At 55.4% G+C, this 12,558-nt stretch overlaps 1 protein-coding gene across 1 annotated transcript in view; it reads left to right on the plus strand.

The window, feature by feature from the left end:
* Nucleotides 1-2,156: 2,156 nt before the first annotated feature.
* LOC147725749 (NXPE family member 4-like) overlaps nucleotides 2,157-12,558 on the plus strand; it is a 209,614-nt gene continuing 199,212 nt past the window's right edge. The window contains exon 1 of the mRNA XM_086964584.1: nucleotides 2,157-2,255. Within this exon, the coding sequence (XP_086820710.1) occupies nucleotides 2,157-2,255 (99 nt within the window). The remainder of the gene's footprint in view (nucleotides 2,256-12,558) is intronic.

Consider the following 12,558-nt stretch of genomic DNA (forward strand, 5'->3'; position numbering starts at 1 on the left):
CCGGCTTCAGATTTCTTCTAGTCCCGGTCAATCTCTGGAAGTTGGAGTGACGGAGCTTTTAGCAGGACAAACCTGGCTGGCTTGGCCGGCTCGCGGTTGGAGGCAGTCCACCTGGCTGGCCAGGTTGAGCCAGTCCCTCTATGGAGCTTTTTTTCAAAGTTGCTCCAAACTTCTCCAAACTTCTTGAACTTCTTCCTGAAGTTCCTCAAGGGGTCCCAAAGTTTCTCAAACTCACTCCAAGGGTCTGGAAGCTCCAAGATGGTCCTTGAAAGTTGAGTACTTCAGTTCCCACAATCCACTGGTACAAAACCCTTACAAACCCACTGGTGGTTCTCCAAGGTGCGGATTTAGTTGGTGATGTTCCAGATGAGCTCTTTTAACCTGTAGCTTTCAGGGAGTCCACTCTTTAGTTCTTGTTCAGCAAGATAATCCACAAGGCTCTAGTTTCAGAAGGTGCCATCTTCGAGGTCAGGCCTTAGAAATCTTTGCACTGCAAAACTTCTCAACGGGGCACTTCTTTCTTCAGTAAGATCTGAGAGGCTCTGCCCCTCTCAGATACTTATTCCCAGTTCTCTGGGTCAGGCAGGAGGTCACTCCTGACCAATGGGAGCAGGGTAACTTCTCAAAGATATGACCACATCCTGTAGAGTGTGGCATTATTTTGTCCCAGAGTGCATCAAATCTTCCAAATCCATAATGACTGATTTAACAGCAAGGAGGTAAGAGCTGGCTAAACACACTCCTAGGATGTCTAATTGACTTAAACTCTACCCCTTGCATCTGCTCATACCTTCCTTAATCCTGCCATCTGCCTAAGGTGGGAAGTTCAGAATTGTAAATGACACTGTTCTCTGCTCTCCTCTTTGAAGAACGTAGTTTACGACTCCTCCCCATGGCGTGGCATTCCTATGGAACAGCACACTGCCCTGCCAGCAGAGCTGGCTGACCCCAGGGGCTCTTTATCACCTCTTCAAAGGCAACCTGGTTAATCCACTTAACTCTGACCAATCAGGGCAGACCACCGGAAGGCTGAATCTGGACTTACAAACAAGAAAGACTTATAACTTCTTGTATGTACACTTTAGGATAAATTCAACAATATCATACTGATGAATTTATTATTTAAATTCGGGGAAGTCTTTGAATGGCACTTCTATCCCTCTCCTATGAAATGTTATTAATCAATACCTTACTACCATGTTAACCTATGTAGCAGGGGATTTGCAATGGGAAAAAGGACTTGGGCCATTTTTCCAGCACCAGGGCTTACAAAAACATATGTTATAAGTACTTTGCTTATATCTACAGGACCCCCACTTCAGGTGCAACTAGGGGAGACTTTAGGGGTTCTGAATCTGTAGAAATATTGCAAATCCTCCCTCTGCAGTGCTCCTAGCATCAAAGTTGAATTTGAGCAGCACTTTACCACAATGTGGGAAGTGAAATTTCACTTTACCCAGGCATATAAAAACTCATTTTATAAGGGTGTACCTTATACATCATTGAACCCCCACCCCTGGGATACATAGGGGAACCCCTGGGGGTCCCACATATGCCAAAACCTTGTAGGTTATCCATTTGTAAGTGCCCCAAACACAAAAGTCGAGTTTGGGCACAATCTACGTTTTAAAAGCAGTCCTGGCACCCGGGCTGTTTATAAACTGACCCCAGGCTTCAGCAGTGCACACATGCAAGTGCAGAAAAAGGCTGCTGGCCTCTAAACTGCCATGCCCCAGGGTACTGGGGACTTCTATGTAGTTTCAAAACCCCTGCCCTATTATATACTAGGGGCCTATAGGGGAGGTCATGCCAATCATAGCGGTACCCCACCATACCATTGTGTACCCTAGTATATGTAGGTGTTTTAACTGTATTCTAATGTGTCTCTTTAAGCATAGCACACAGACAAAGACCATGTGTGGCAGATGGGGGGGCCCTGCCAGGGGTTGGGTTTAGGAATAACATTTTACTTTACGTAAAAAATAGTCCATAGCAATTCACTGAAAATACAAAGATTAATGTGACATTATAGATCGGTATGGCAATAATATCTTACTTTACATTAAAAAACTCTTTGACTTGATGTAAGATGAAAAGAGATCTCATTCCATTTTCTTTAACACTTTGTTCTTTGTTGTCTTCCACAGGGTACTAAGATGGTTACACCAGCAGCACGGACCTTAAAGAGGGGCATGTTCTTGGCAGTTTCTATAATATTTATTCTCAGCTTCTGCATTGAACTTAGGCTGCTGAAGGTAGGAGCTATGTGGCCATAGAACTGTTTTCAAATTGAGGAATTTGCTGTTACCAGAAGCCCGGGTTTAGGATAGCTTGTGAAGTGCACTGTGTGCAGAATGATGGTGTATCCCCATGGGCCCCTTGGGGTTCTTTTTCAGGAAGTGATAACTCCCTCATCTGTCTAGAGGTGATTTCCAGTGAAGTGTCATGTGTGTAGCCAAATGTTTTCATAACATGGATGCATCCAGAGTAGGTCTGTGCATGTGAAGGATTTGACTGGTTGGTGTAAGTGACTCAGCGGTGACATTGGGGCAGTCAGATATGCAGATGTAAAAGCCATCTCCTGCTCATGATTCTCCTGTGGTGGTGGCTTCTCATTTTGGGTGGAGGAGCATTGCCCCTCCTGCTGCGGACACAGCAAAAGTGAAAAATAGAATGGTGATATAATGACTTTATTACCATTTTACTTTTTCTCTGCCAGCCCAAGTTGAGTGTGAGGGGGGGGGCAAGGCCATTGCTGCTGATTGGCAGCAGGGAGAAGTGGTGGCTGGCTATAGCAGTTTGAAGTGCGCATGCCACTTTAGCCGTTTGTCTTGCGACGGCCAGCCTGACATGCACTCTTTAAACCTCTCCAACCTGAGCTGTCTTGTACAGCCAGGTGGAGAGAAGGTACAGGTACCCAGTGCCTGGCTGAGCACGGAGCCAGCCCAGTCCACCCACTCCTGCCACTTCTCTCATGCTAGTTGACAGCATGACAACAGCATCCGATTGATTAGGGGAGAAGGCTCTGGGGTCCCGCGCTCGGACGACGAGTAGAACACCACGACTGGAGGATGTGTAACCAGTGGAAAACTAAATATTACATTTTTATTTTAAAATATTTGATCAAGGTAAACAGTAACTAAATTGCTGACATGCATTACATTAACGTTTTAAAGCTAAACATTTTGTGCCTCATTTACAAGGTTTTGGCGCAGGGCAATGCCGCAAGGAATCTTGCTGCGCTACCGTGCATGAAAAGAAAAGGGCAGCAGTGCACCATATCTATGAGATACGGCGCATTCCTGTCCTTTCCCCCGGTTCTGGTGCCCAACGGGCTGCCATGTGCTAATGCAGGGACCCTTGCGCCATGGTGCAAGGGTGCCTGTGCTGCAGGGCTAATTGAGCAGGAAGGGACATCTCTTAGCACAAAATCAATTGATTGAGGCAATTTCTTCTTTCTATGGCTGCTGCAGAATGAAGCACACTTAGAAAGAGGAAAAATGAGGAGAAATGAAAACATTTCTCTTCGCTGCTCCTCCCTAACGCCACCCCTGGGGTGACATTAGAATCTGACTCATTCCAAGGTTTATGATTCCGCATAAATCTGTGAATGCTTCAGAATCCACGGGTGGTGCGTGGGAACACCCACATCAACATCCACGGAACGTCCCTTTGATGCAGTGTTCTTTGTGAAAGGTGCACTTATTTACAAGGCCATGAAAAGAGAAGTAAATTTGCTTTTTGCACCACCGCAGCGTCAGAAAAGTGACGCTCCGGTGGTGCAATAGTGCTGTTATGGAGCCTCATTCAGGAGGCCCTGCTGGCACTTTTTCTTTCTATTTATTGGCTTCATTGTCACTCTTCTTTGTGGTCTTCTAGTTGGCCAGTGTGTCCTGGCATCACTTCCTCTTCTATCAGTTGGAGCATGGACCAAGTACTGATTGTTTCAGGTTGATTGCTTTCCTTTTCACTGGTCCCACTGTGATTGAGGTACTATTTTTAAGCTCTGTTGCTGTTATTTTTAAACCAGCGTGGTCACTTTCCTTTTACTCATATTTACCTATTGACAGTTGCTGTCTAAACTGTTTACATTATAGCTGCCTTGAAAACTGGGGCCCAATTAACAGCAGCTAGGTGTGTGCGCGGGCATCATGCTTACAGTCATTCTGTATTCCCTAAAAGAGCCGCCACACCTGCGGGCGACCCTGCATCAGCTCATTCTCAGTATCATGTTGCGTTGTGTGATCTTCTGTAAGATTTATTACTGGTCTTCCAACCTCTCTGACCTTTTATTTGCAGATCTAATAAGACTTGAGATTTGGCTACCAATATTTTTAGAACATTTTTTGTTTCTAAAAAAAACTCTAACAAGGGCTTTAAACAAGGGGCCTCATTTATGAAAAGTGACGCATCGCTGCGTGAAAACAGCGATGCGTCACTTTTCACTGCGCACTCCTTACGACATTCCTGATGCGTCATATTTAATGTATGACGCATCATGTCGCAAGGAGTTACAGATACGTCAGCATTTCTGACGTATCTGTAAGCGCAAAAGTGACGCATTGCTGGTGTGTCACAAAAGTGATGCAACTTCAGCAATGCGTCCTTTCACATGGGGAAAGCCCCATGTGAAAGGGCTTGCGTCAGTCTTACGCCTGCTGCGAGGCAGGCGCAAGATTTTGACGCAACAGCATCCTAAAAGTGGCGCAGTGAAATCTCATAGATTTCACTGCGTCACTATTACGAGGCTTTTTGCGGGGGAACGCCCCCTCTGCATACATCATACCTGACGCAGGTATAATGTGGCGCAGGGGTTTAAAAAGTGACGCATCTACCTAGATGCGTCACTTTTTAAATATGGCACAATGAGGCGCATTTTTTACACCGCTGGTGCGTCACTAAAAGTGACGCACCGGCGGCGCAAAACTTACGCAAGGCCTCATAAATAAGGGCCAAGGGTTTTAGGCTCTCCTAATACTTTCCATTATTAGGAATCCTTATCACTCTCATTTCCCTACTTTTCATTTGTCAGTGGGTGCACTTCACAATCTCCTTTGCGTCTCCTTTATAGGGTTATCCCTGTATGGAGCATGGACCAAGTACAGCCTGATCGTTTTATTAGTGTCCTTCCGCTGTTCGTGCTCGGACTGCGACACTTTCGTAAACAGTCTTGCTTCCCCGTTGTTAGTTGCACCTGCCGCAGCCCTCCCATACTCCCTTATTGTTGTTTATTTTATTTTTCAGTAGCACTGGTGGCTCGAGAAAATGGTGGGGAATTGATGGGGTACATTTTTATTTTGCATTTTAGTGTAAACTAGGAACATGTCACAAGGCCGTTGGACTCACCATGCTACTGAGACATTAAATCTCTATTGTTTTTTGACAGAATTTACATAATGCAAACTTGGCCTGACAGTATGGGAGCACTTTACATGAGCATAGTTACATTACATAGGACGTGATATACTAAAAAATATCCACCTTACCGTGGCGATTAATCTTCTTTGCACACCTGAGGACTGTAGTGAAGAGCTGTGTATGCCGGTCACGGGTAAACTAAAGCATCACACACTTCAGCCAATGGAAGTACTGCTCTCATGCTGGTTATCATAGTAAACAGCATAAGAGCACTGCAGGGATTGGATAGGACAGGCAAACACATTGGTTCCTCTGAAACCAAGGGGCTCTGTCTCTGGTTCCCCCTCTCCCTGACAGCGATGCCTGGGAATGCCTGAACTGCCATGTCAGGCTGGGCACAAGCACAACACCGGTCAACCTGACATGCGCAGTTCAGCTTCACAACCTCAGCTGGTGCAGGAATAAACCAGGCCTCTCAGAAGTACACCTCCTATCTGCTAGGATAATGTATGAGATGTAATGGTTTGCAGGCAGGGGGTCAACTCCCCCATCCCCCTTTTGAGAAACTGACCCTGACAGTTCCCTGCCTCGCGTGCTTCCCCCACCATACCCCGTGCCCCGTGCCCCATGCACCAGGTTTCTTTCCATTCGTGTTTCTCCCAAGTTATGTGAGTTCTCCATCATCTGCTCTCCCACTTACTCACCACCTCCTGAGCTCCATGTTGTTCTGCCTACTTGTGTGCTTTCCCCTCTCTGTACAACAGACCTCCCACGCTCTGTGCTGCTATCTTCGCCTGTGCTCACAGTTGTCTCCTCCTTTTCTTCCTATCCCTCTGCCCCATGACAGTCTGTCCCTCCGGTGCATCCCCACTCATGACAAACTCCAGCCCCCTGCACTTGTGTAAGGGCTCCATCAGGAGATATGCAGTGCATGTGGAGGTCCAGGGGTCCATCCTCTAGGGCCCCCCATGGCTGCTGTCAGTGGCTGCCACCTCCTGCCCCCCATGGCTGCTGTCAGTGACTGCCACCTCCTGGCCCCCCATGGCTGCTGTCAGTGGCTGCGACCTCCTGGCCCCTCATGGCTGCTGTCAGTGGCTGGCACCTCCTGGCCCCTCATGGCTGCTGTCAGTGGCTGCCACCTCCTGGCCCCCCATGGATGCTGTCAGTGGCTGCCACATCCTGGCCCCCCATGGCTGCTGTCAGTGGCTGCCACCTCCTGGCCCCCCATGGCTGCTGTCAGTGGTTGCCACCTCCTGGCCCCTCATGGCTGCTGTCAGTGGCTGCCACCTCCTGGCCCCCCAGTGGCTGCCACCTCCTGGCCCCTCATGGCTGCTGTCAGTGGCTGCCACCTCCTGGCCCCTCATGGCTGCTGTCAGTGGCTGCCACCTCCTGGCCCCCCAGTGGCTGCCACCTCCTGGCCCCTCATGGCTGCTGTCAGTGGCTGCCACCTCCTGGCCCCCCATGGCTGCTGTCAGTGGCTGCCACCTCCTCGCCCCTCATGGCTGCTGTCAGTGGCTGCCACCTCCTGGCCCCTCATGGCTGCTGTCAGTGGCTGCCACCTCCTGGCCCCCCATGGCTGCTGTCAGTGGCTGCCACCTCCAGGCCCCCCATGGCTGCTGTCAGTGGCTGCCACCTCCTGGCCCCCCATGGCTGCTGTCAGTGGCTGCCACCTCCTGGCCCCTCATGGCTGCTGTCAGTGGCTGCCACCTCCTGGCCCCCCATGGCTGCTGTCAGTGGCTGCCACCTCCTGGCCCCTCATGGCTGCTGTCAGTGGCTGCCACCTCCTGGCCCCCCATGGCTGCTGTCAGTGGCTGCCACATCCTGCCCCCCCATGGCTGCTGTCAGTGGCTGCCACCTCCTAGCCCCCATGGCTGCTGTCAGAGGCTGCCACCTCCTGGCCCCTCATGGCTGCTGTCAGTGGCTGCCACCTCCTGGCCCCCCAGTGGCTGCCACCTCCTGGCCCCTCATGGCTGCTGTCAGTGGCTGCCACCTCCTGGCCCCTCATGGCTGCTGTCAGTGGCTGCCACCTCCTGGCCCCCCAGTGGCTGCCACCTCCTGGCCCCTCATGGCTGCTGTCAGTGGCTGCCACCTCCTGGCCCCCCATGGCTGCTGTCAGTGGCTGCCACCTCCTGGCCCCTCATGGCTGCTGTCAGTGGCTGCCACCTCCTGGCCCCTCATGGCTGCTGTCAGTGGCTGCCACCTCCTGGCCCCCCCATGGCTGCTGTCAGTGGCTGCCACCTCCTGACCCCCATGGCTGCTGTCAGTGGCTGCCACCTCCTGGCCCCTCATGGCTGCTGTCAGTGGCTGCCACCTCCTGGCCCCCCATGGCTGCTGTCAGTGGCTGCCACCTCCTGGCCCCCCATGGCTGCTGTCAGTGGCTGCCACCTCCTGGCCCCTCATGGCTGCTGTCAGTGGCTGCCACCTCCTGGCCCCCCATAGCTGCTGTCAGTGGCTGCCACATCCTGGCCCCCCATAGCTGCTGTCAGTGGCTGCCACCTGCTGGCCCCCCAGTGGCTGCCACCTCCTGGCCCCTCATGGCTGCTGTCAGTGGCTGCCACCTCCTGGGCCCCCCATGGCTGCTGTCAGTGGCTGCCACCTCCTGGCCCCTCATGGCTGCTGTCAGTGGCTGCCACATCCTGCCCCCCCATGGCTGCTGTCAGTGGCTGCCACCTCCCGGCCCCCATGGCTGCTGTCAGTGGCTGCCACCTCCTGGCCCCCCATGGCTGCTGTCAGTGGCTGCCACCTCCTGGCCCCTCATGGCTGCTGTCAGTGGCTGCCACCTCCTGGCCCCCCATGGCTGCTGTCAGTGGCTGCCACCTCCTGGCCCCCCATGGCTGCTGTCAGTGGCTGCCACCTCCTGGCCCCTCATGGCTGCTGTCAGTGGCTGCCACCTCCTGCCCCCCCATAGCTGCTGTCAGTGGCTGCCACATCCTGGCCCCCCATAGCTGCTGTCAGTGGCTGCCACCTCCTGGCCCCCCAGTGGCTGCCACCTCCTGGCCCCTCATGGCTGCTGTCAGTGGCTGCCACCTCCTGGGCCCCCCATGGCTGCTGTCAGTGGCTGCCACCTCCTGGCCCCTCATGGCTGCTGTCAGTGGCTGCCACATCCTGCCCCCCCATGGCTGCTGTCTGTGGCTGTCACCTCCTGGCCCCTCATGGCTGCTGTCAGTGGCTGCCACCTCCTGGCCCCCCATGGCTGCTGTCAGTGGCTGCCACCTCCTGGCCCCCCATGGCTGCTGTCAGTGGCTGCCACCTCCTGGCCCCCCATGGCTGCTGTCAGTGGCTGGCCCCCCATGGCTGCTGTCAGTGGCTGCCACCTCCTGGCCCCCCATGGCTGCTGTCAGTGGCTGCCACATCCTGGCCCCCCATGGCTGCTGTCAGTGGCTGCCACATCCTGGCCCTCCATGGCTGCTGTCAGTGGCTGCCACCTCCTGGCCCCCCATGGCTGCTGTCAGTGGCTGCCACCTCCTGGCCCCTCATGGCTGCTATCAGTGGCTGCCACCTCCTGGCCCCCCAGTGGCTGCCACCTCCTGGCCCCTCATGGCTGCTGTCAGTGGCTGCCACCAACTGGCCCCTCATGGCTGCTGTCAGTGGTTGCCACCTCCTGGCCCCCCAGTGGCTGCCACCTCCTGGCCCCTCATGGCTGCTGTCAGTGGCTGCCACCTCCTGGCCCCCCCCATGGATGCTGTCAGTGGTTGCCACCTCCTGGCCCCTCATGGCTGCTGTCAGTGGCTCCCACCTCCTGGCCCCTCATGGCTGCTGTCAGTGGCTGCCACCTCCTGGCCCCCCATGGCTGCTGTCAGTGGCTGCCACCTCCTGGCCCCCCCATGGCTGCTGTCAGTGGCTGCCACCTCCTGGCCCCTCATGGCTGCTGTCAGTGGCTGCCACCTCCTGGCCCCTCATGGCTGCTGTCAGTGGCTGCCACCTCCTGGCCCCCCATGGCTGCTGTCAGTGGCTACCACCTCCTGGCCCCCCAGTGGCTGCCACCTCCTGTCCCCCCATGGCTGCTGTCAGTGGCTGCCACCTCCTGGCCCCCCAGTGGCTGCCACCTCCTGTCCCCCCATGGCTGCTGTCAGTGGCTGCCACCTCCTGGCCCCCCATGGCTGCTGTCAGTGGCTGCCACCTCCTGGCCCCCCAGTGGCTGCCACCTCCTGTCCCCCATGGCTGCTGTCAGTGGCTGCCACCTCCTGGCCCCTCATGGCTGCTGTCAGTAGCTGCCACCTCCTGGCCCCCCAGTGGCTGCCACCTCCTGTCCCCCCATGGCTGCTGTCAGTAGCTGCCACCTCCTGACCCCCCATGGCTGCTGTCAGTGGCTGCCACCTTCTTGCCCCCCATGGCTGCTGTCAGTGGCTGCCACCTCCTGGCCCCCCATGGCTGCTGTCAGCGGCTGCCACCTCCTGGCCCCCCATGGCTGCTGTCAGTGGCTGCCACCTCCTGGCCCCTCATGGCTGCTGTCAGCGGCTGCCACCTCCTGGCCCCCCCATGGCTGCTGTCAGTGGCTGCCACCTCCTGGCCCCCCCATGGCTGCTGTCAGTGGCTGCCACCTCCTGGCCCCCCATGGCTGCTGTCAGTGGCTGCCACCTCCTGGCCCCCCATGGCTGCTGTCAGTGGCCGCCACCTCCTGGCCCCTCATGGCTGCTGTCAGTGGCTGCCACCTCCTGGCCCCTCATGGCTGCTGTCAGTGGCTGCCACCTCCTGGCCCCCCAGTGGCTGCCACCTCCTGGCCCCTCAGCACTGCTGTCAGTGGTTGCCCCCTCCTGGCCCCCCCATGGATGCTGTCAGTGGCTGCCACCTCCTGGCCCCTCATGGCTGCTGTCAGTGGCTGCCACCTCCTGGCCCCTCATGGCTGCTGTCAGTGGCTGCCACCTCCTGGCCCCTCATGGCTGCTGTCAGTGGCTGCCACCTCCTGGCCCCCCATGGCTGCTGTCAGTGGCTGTCACCTCCTGGCCCCCCATGGCTGCTGTCAGTGGCTGCCACCTCCAGGCCCCCCATGGCTGCTGTCAGTGGCTGCCACCTCCTGCCCCCTCATTGCTGCTGTCAGTGGCTGCCACCTCCTGGCCCCCCATGGCTGCTGTCAGTGGCTGCCACCTCCTGACCCCTCATGGCTGCTGTCAGTGGCTGCCACCTCCTGGCCCCCCAGTGGCTGCCACCTCCTGTCCCCCCATGGCTGCTGTCAGTGGCTGCCACCTCCTGGCCCCCCATGGCTGCTGTCAGTGGCTGCCACCTCCTGGCCCCTCATGGCTGCTGTCAGTGGCTGCCACCTCCTGGCCCCCCAGTGGCTGCCACCTCCTGTCCCCCCATGGCTGCTGTCAGTGGCTGCCACCTCCTGGCCCCCCATGGCTGCTGTCAGTGGCTGCCACCTCCTTGCCCCCCATGGCTGCTGTCAGTGGCTGCCACCTCCTGGCCCCTCATGGCTGCTGTCAGTGGCTGCCACCTCCTGGCCCCCCAGTGGCTGCCACCTCCTGTCCCCCCTTGGCTGCTGTCAGCGGCTTCCACCTCCTGGCCCCCCATGGCTGCTGTCATTGGCTGCCACCTCCTTGCCCCCCATGGCTGCTGTCAGTGGCTGCCACCTCCTGGCCCCTCATGGCTGCTGTCAGTGGCTGCCACCTCCTGGCCCCTCATGGCTGCTGTCAGTGGCTGCCACCTCCTGGCCCCTGTCAGTGGCTGCCACCTCCTGCCCCCCCCATGGCTGCTGTCAGTGGCTGCCACCTCCTGGCCCCCCATGGCTGCTGTCAGTGGCTGCCACCTCCTGGCCCCCCATGGCTGCTGTCAGTGGCTGCCACCTCCTGGCCCCCCATGGCTGCTGTCAGTGGCTGCCACCTCCTGGCCCCCCATGGCTGCTGTCAGTGGCTGCCACCTCCTGGCCCCCCATGGCTGCTGTCAGTGGCTGCCACCTCCTGGCCCCTCATGGCTGCTGTCAGTGGCTGCCACCTCCTGGCCCCTCATGGCTGCTGTCAGTGGCTGCCACCTCCTGGCCCCCCATGGCTGCTGTCAGTGGCTGCCACCTCCTGAGTTTCCTTCAAGCAGCTGCCATTTTCCACATTTACCGCCTAGTCCCTCTGACTGTTTATGCAAGCAGAGCGAGATTTCCAGAAAAACCCTGGGGCTCATCATCCAGTGCTAATGTGTGAATGGTGTGAGGGGCCTGGTTAAAATTTTGCACACCCGGTGACACTTGTTTTCTTTGGGCAATTCATCGTTTGACTAAGTCTAATCTTTATTGCGCATACTGGCGGCTGCCTTCGTTAAGACATGTGCTATCTTTAAGCGCTTCCGCCCCCAAAGTATGGGTTGTCAACGCTATGTATGAGCTACAAATAAAACACAAGAATATTTTTACAAATGCCATATAGATATATTCATCTCCTGGTCCAATCACATATTGATGGTCAAACATCTTGAGCCTGGGCCCCTCCACCCTTGATTGTGGTGGCTCAGTTGATTAATGCATCTACTGCTCATTGTAATTGTATTTATATAGTGCTTACTACCCCCTGACGAGGCATTGAAGCGAGTTCGGAGTAGTACTCTAGTCCGGAACTCAGAAGGGATTAGAATAGGGAAATAAGAGTTTAATTTGAACAATGGGCATGCGAGCCTGTGAGTTGGATGAATAGGATCAGGGAGGGGTACAAGAGGGGAAAGTGTTATTAGGGAGACAGGAGGAGATAAGTGAAAGGGAGATGGGCACCACCAACCTGCTCGATGATCTAAACAAACCGGCCGGATCCTTGGAAAAGCTGCAGGAAACGCAACTCTGGAATACAAGACTGCTGCTGGTCTACACTGTCCTGGGCATGCTAGAGCAGGCGCAGAGGGTGTCCCAGCACTTCCTCTGACCTTATATGTCCCTAGGTGGGCCTCGTCCGCTAAGATGGCATCACTGGTCGGGCCCCCACTCAGATTACTTCTGGAGCTAAGAGGCAGGTGGGGGCAGGGCTCCCGCCTGTGTAGCATCTAAGGGGGATGTTCTTAAGCACGTGTGATAATAACCTCAAAATTAGCTTCATGCAACTCTTCACATCGCAGCGTATTGCAGGAAAATAATGCAGTGTTAACATAGTATTCTCAACAAGGCGGTACCATGCGATAGACTCATGTAACGTGTCAAATGACTGTGTTAAAACTAACTCAAGGACGACAAAACGTGAATCACAAACAGAAAAATAGTAGCGATGAGGGCAATCGCGATACAAAAATCAG

The sequence above is a fragment of the Lissotriton vulgaris genome, chromosome 3_2 (genome assembly GCF_964263255.1).
Source record: "Lissotriton vulgaris chromosome 3_2, aLisVul1.2, whole genome shotgun sequence".
In the NCBI taxonomy this organism is placed as follows: domain Eukaryota; kingdom Metazoa; phylum Chordata; class Amphibia; order Caudata; family Salamandridae; genus Lissotriton; species Lissotriton vulgaris.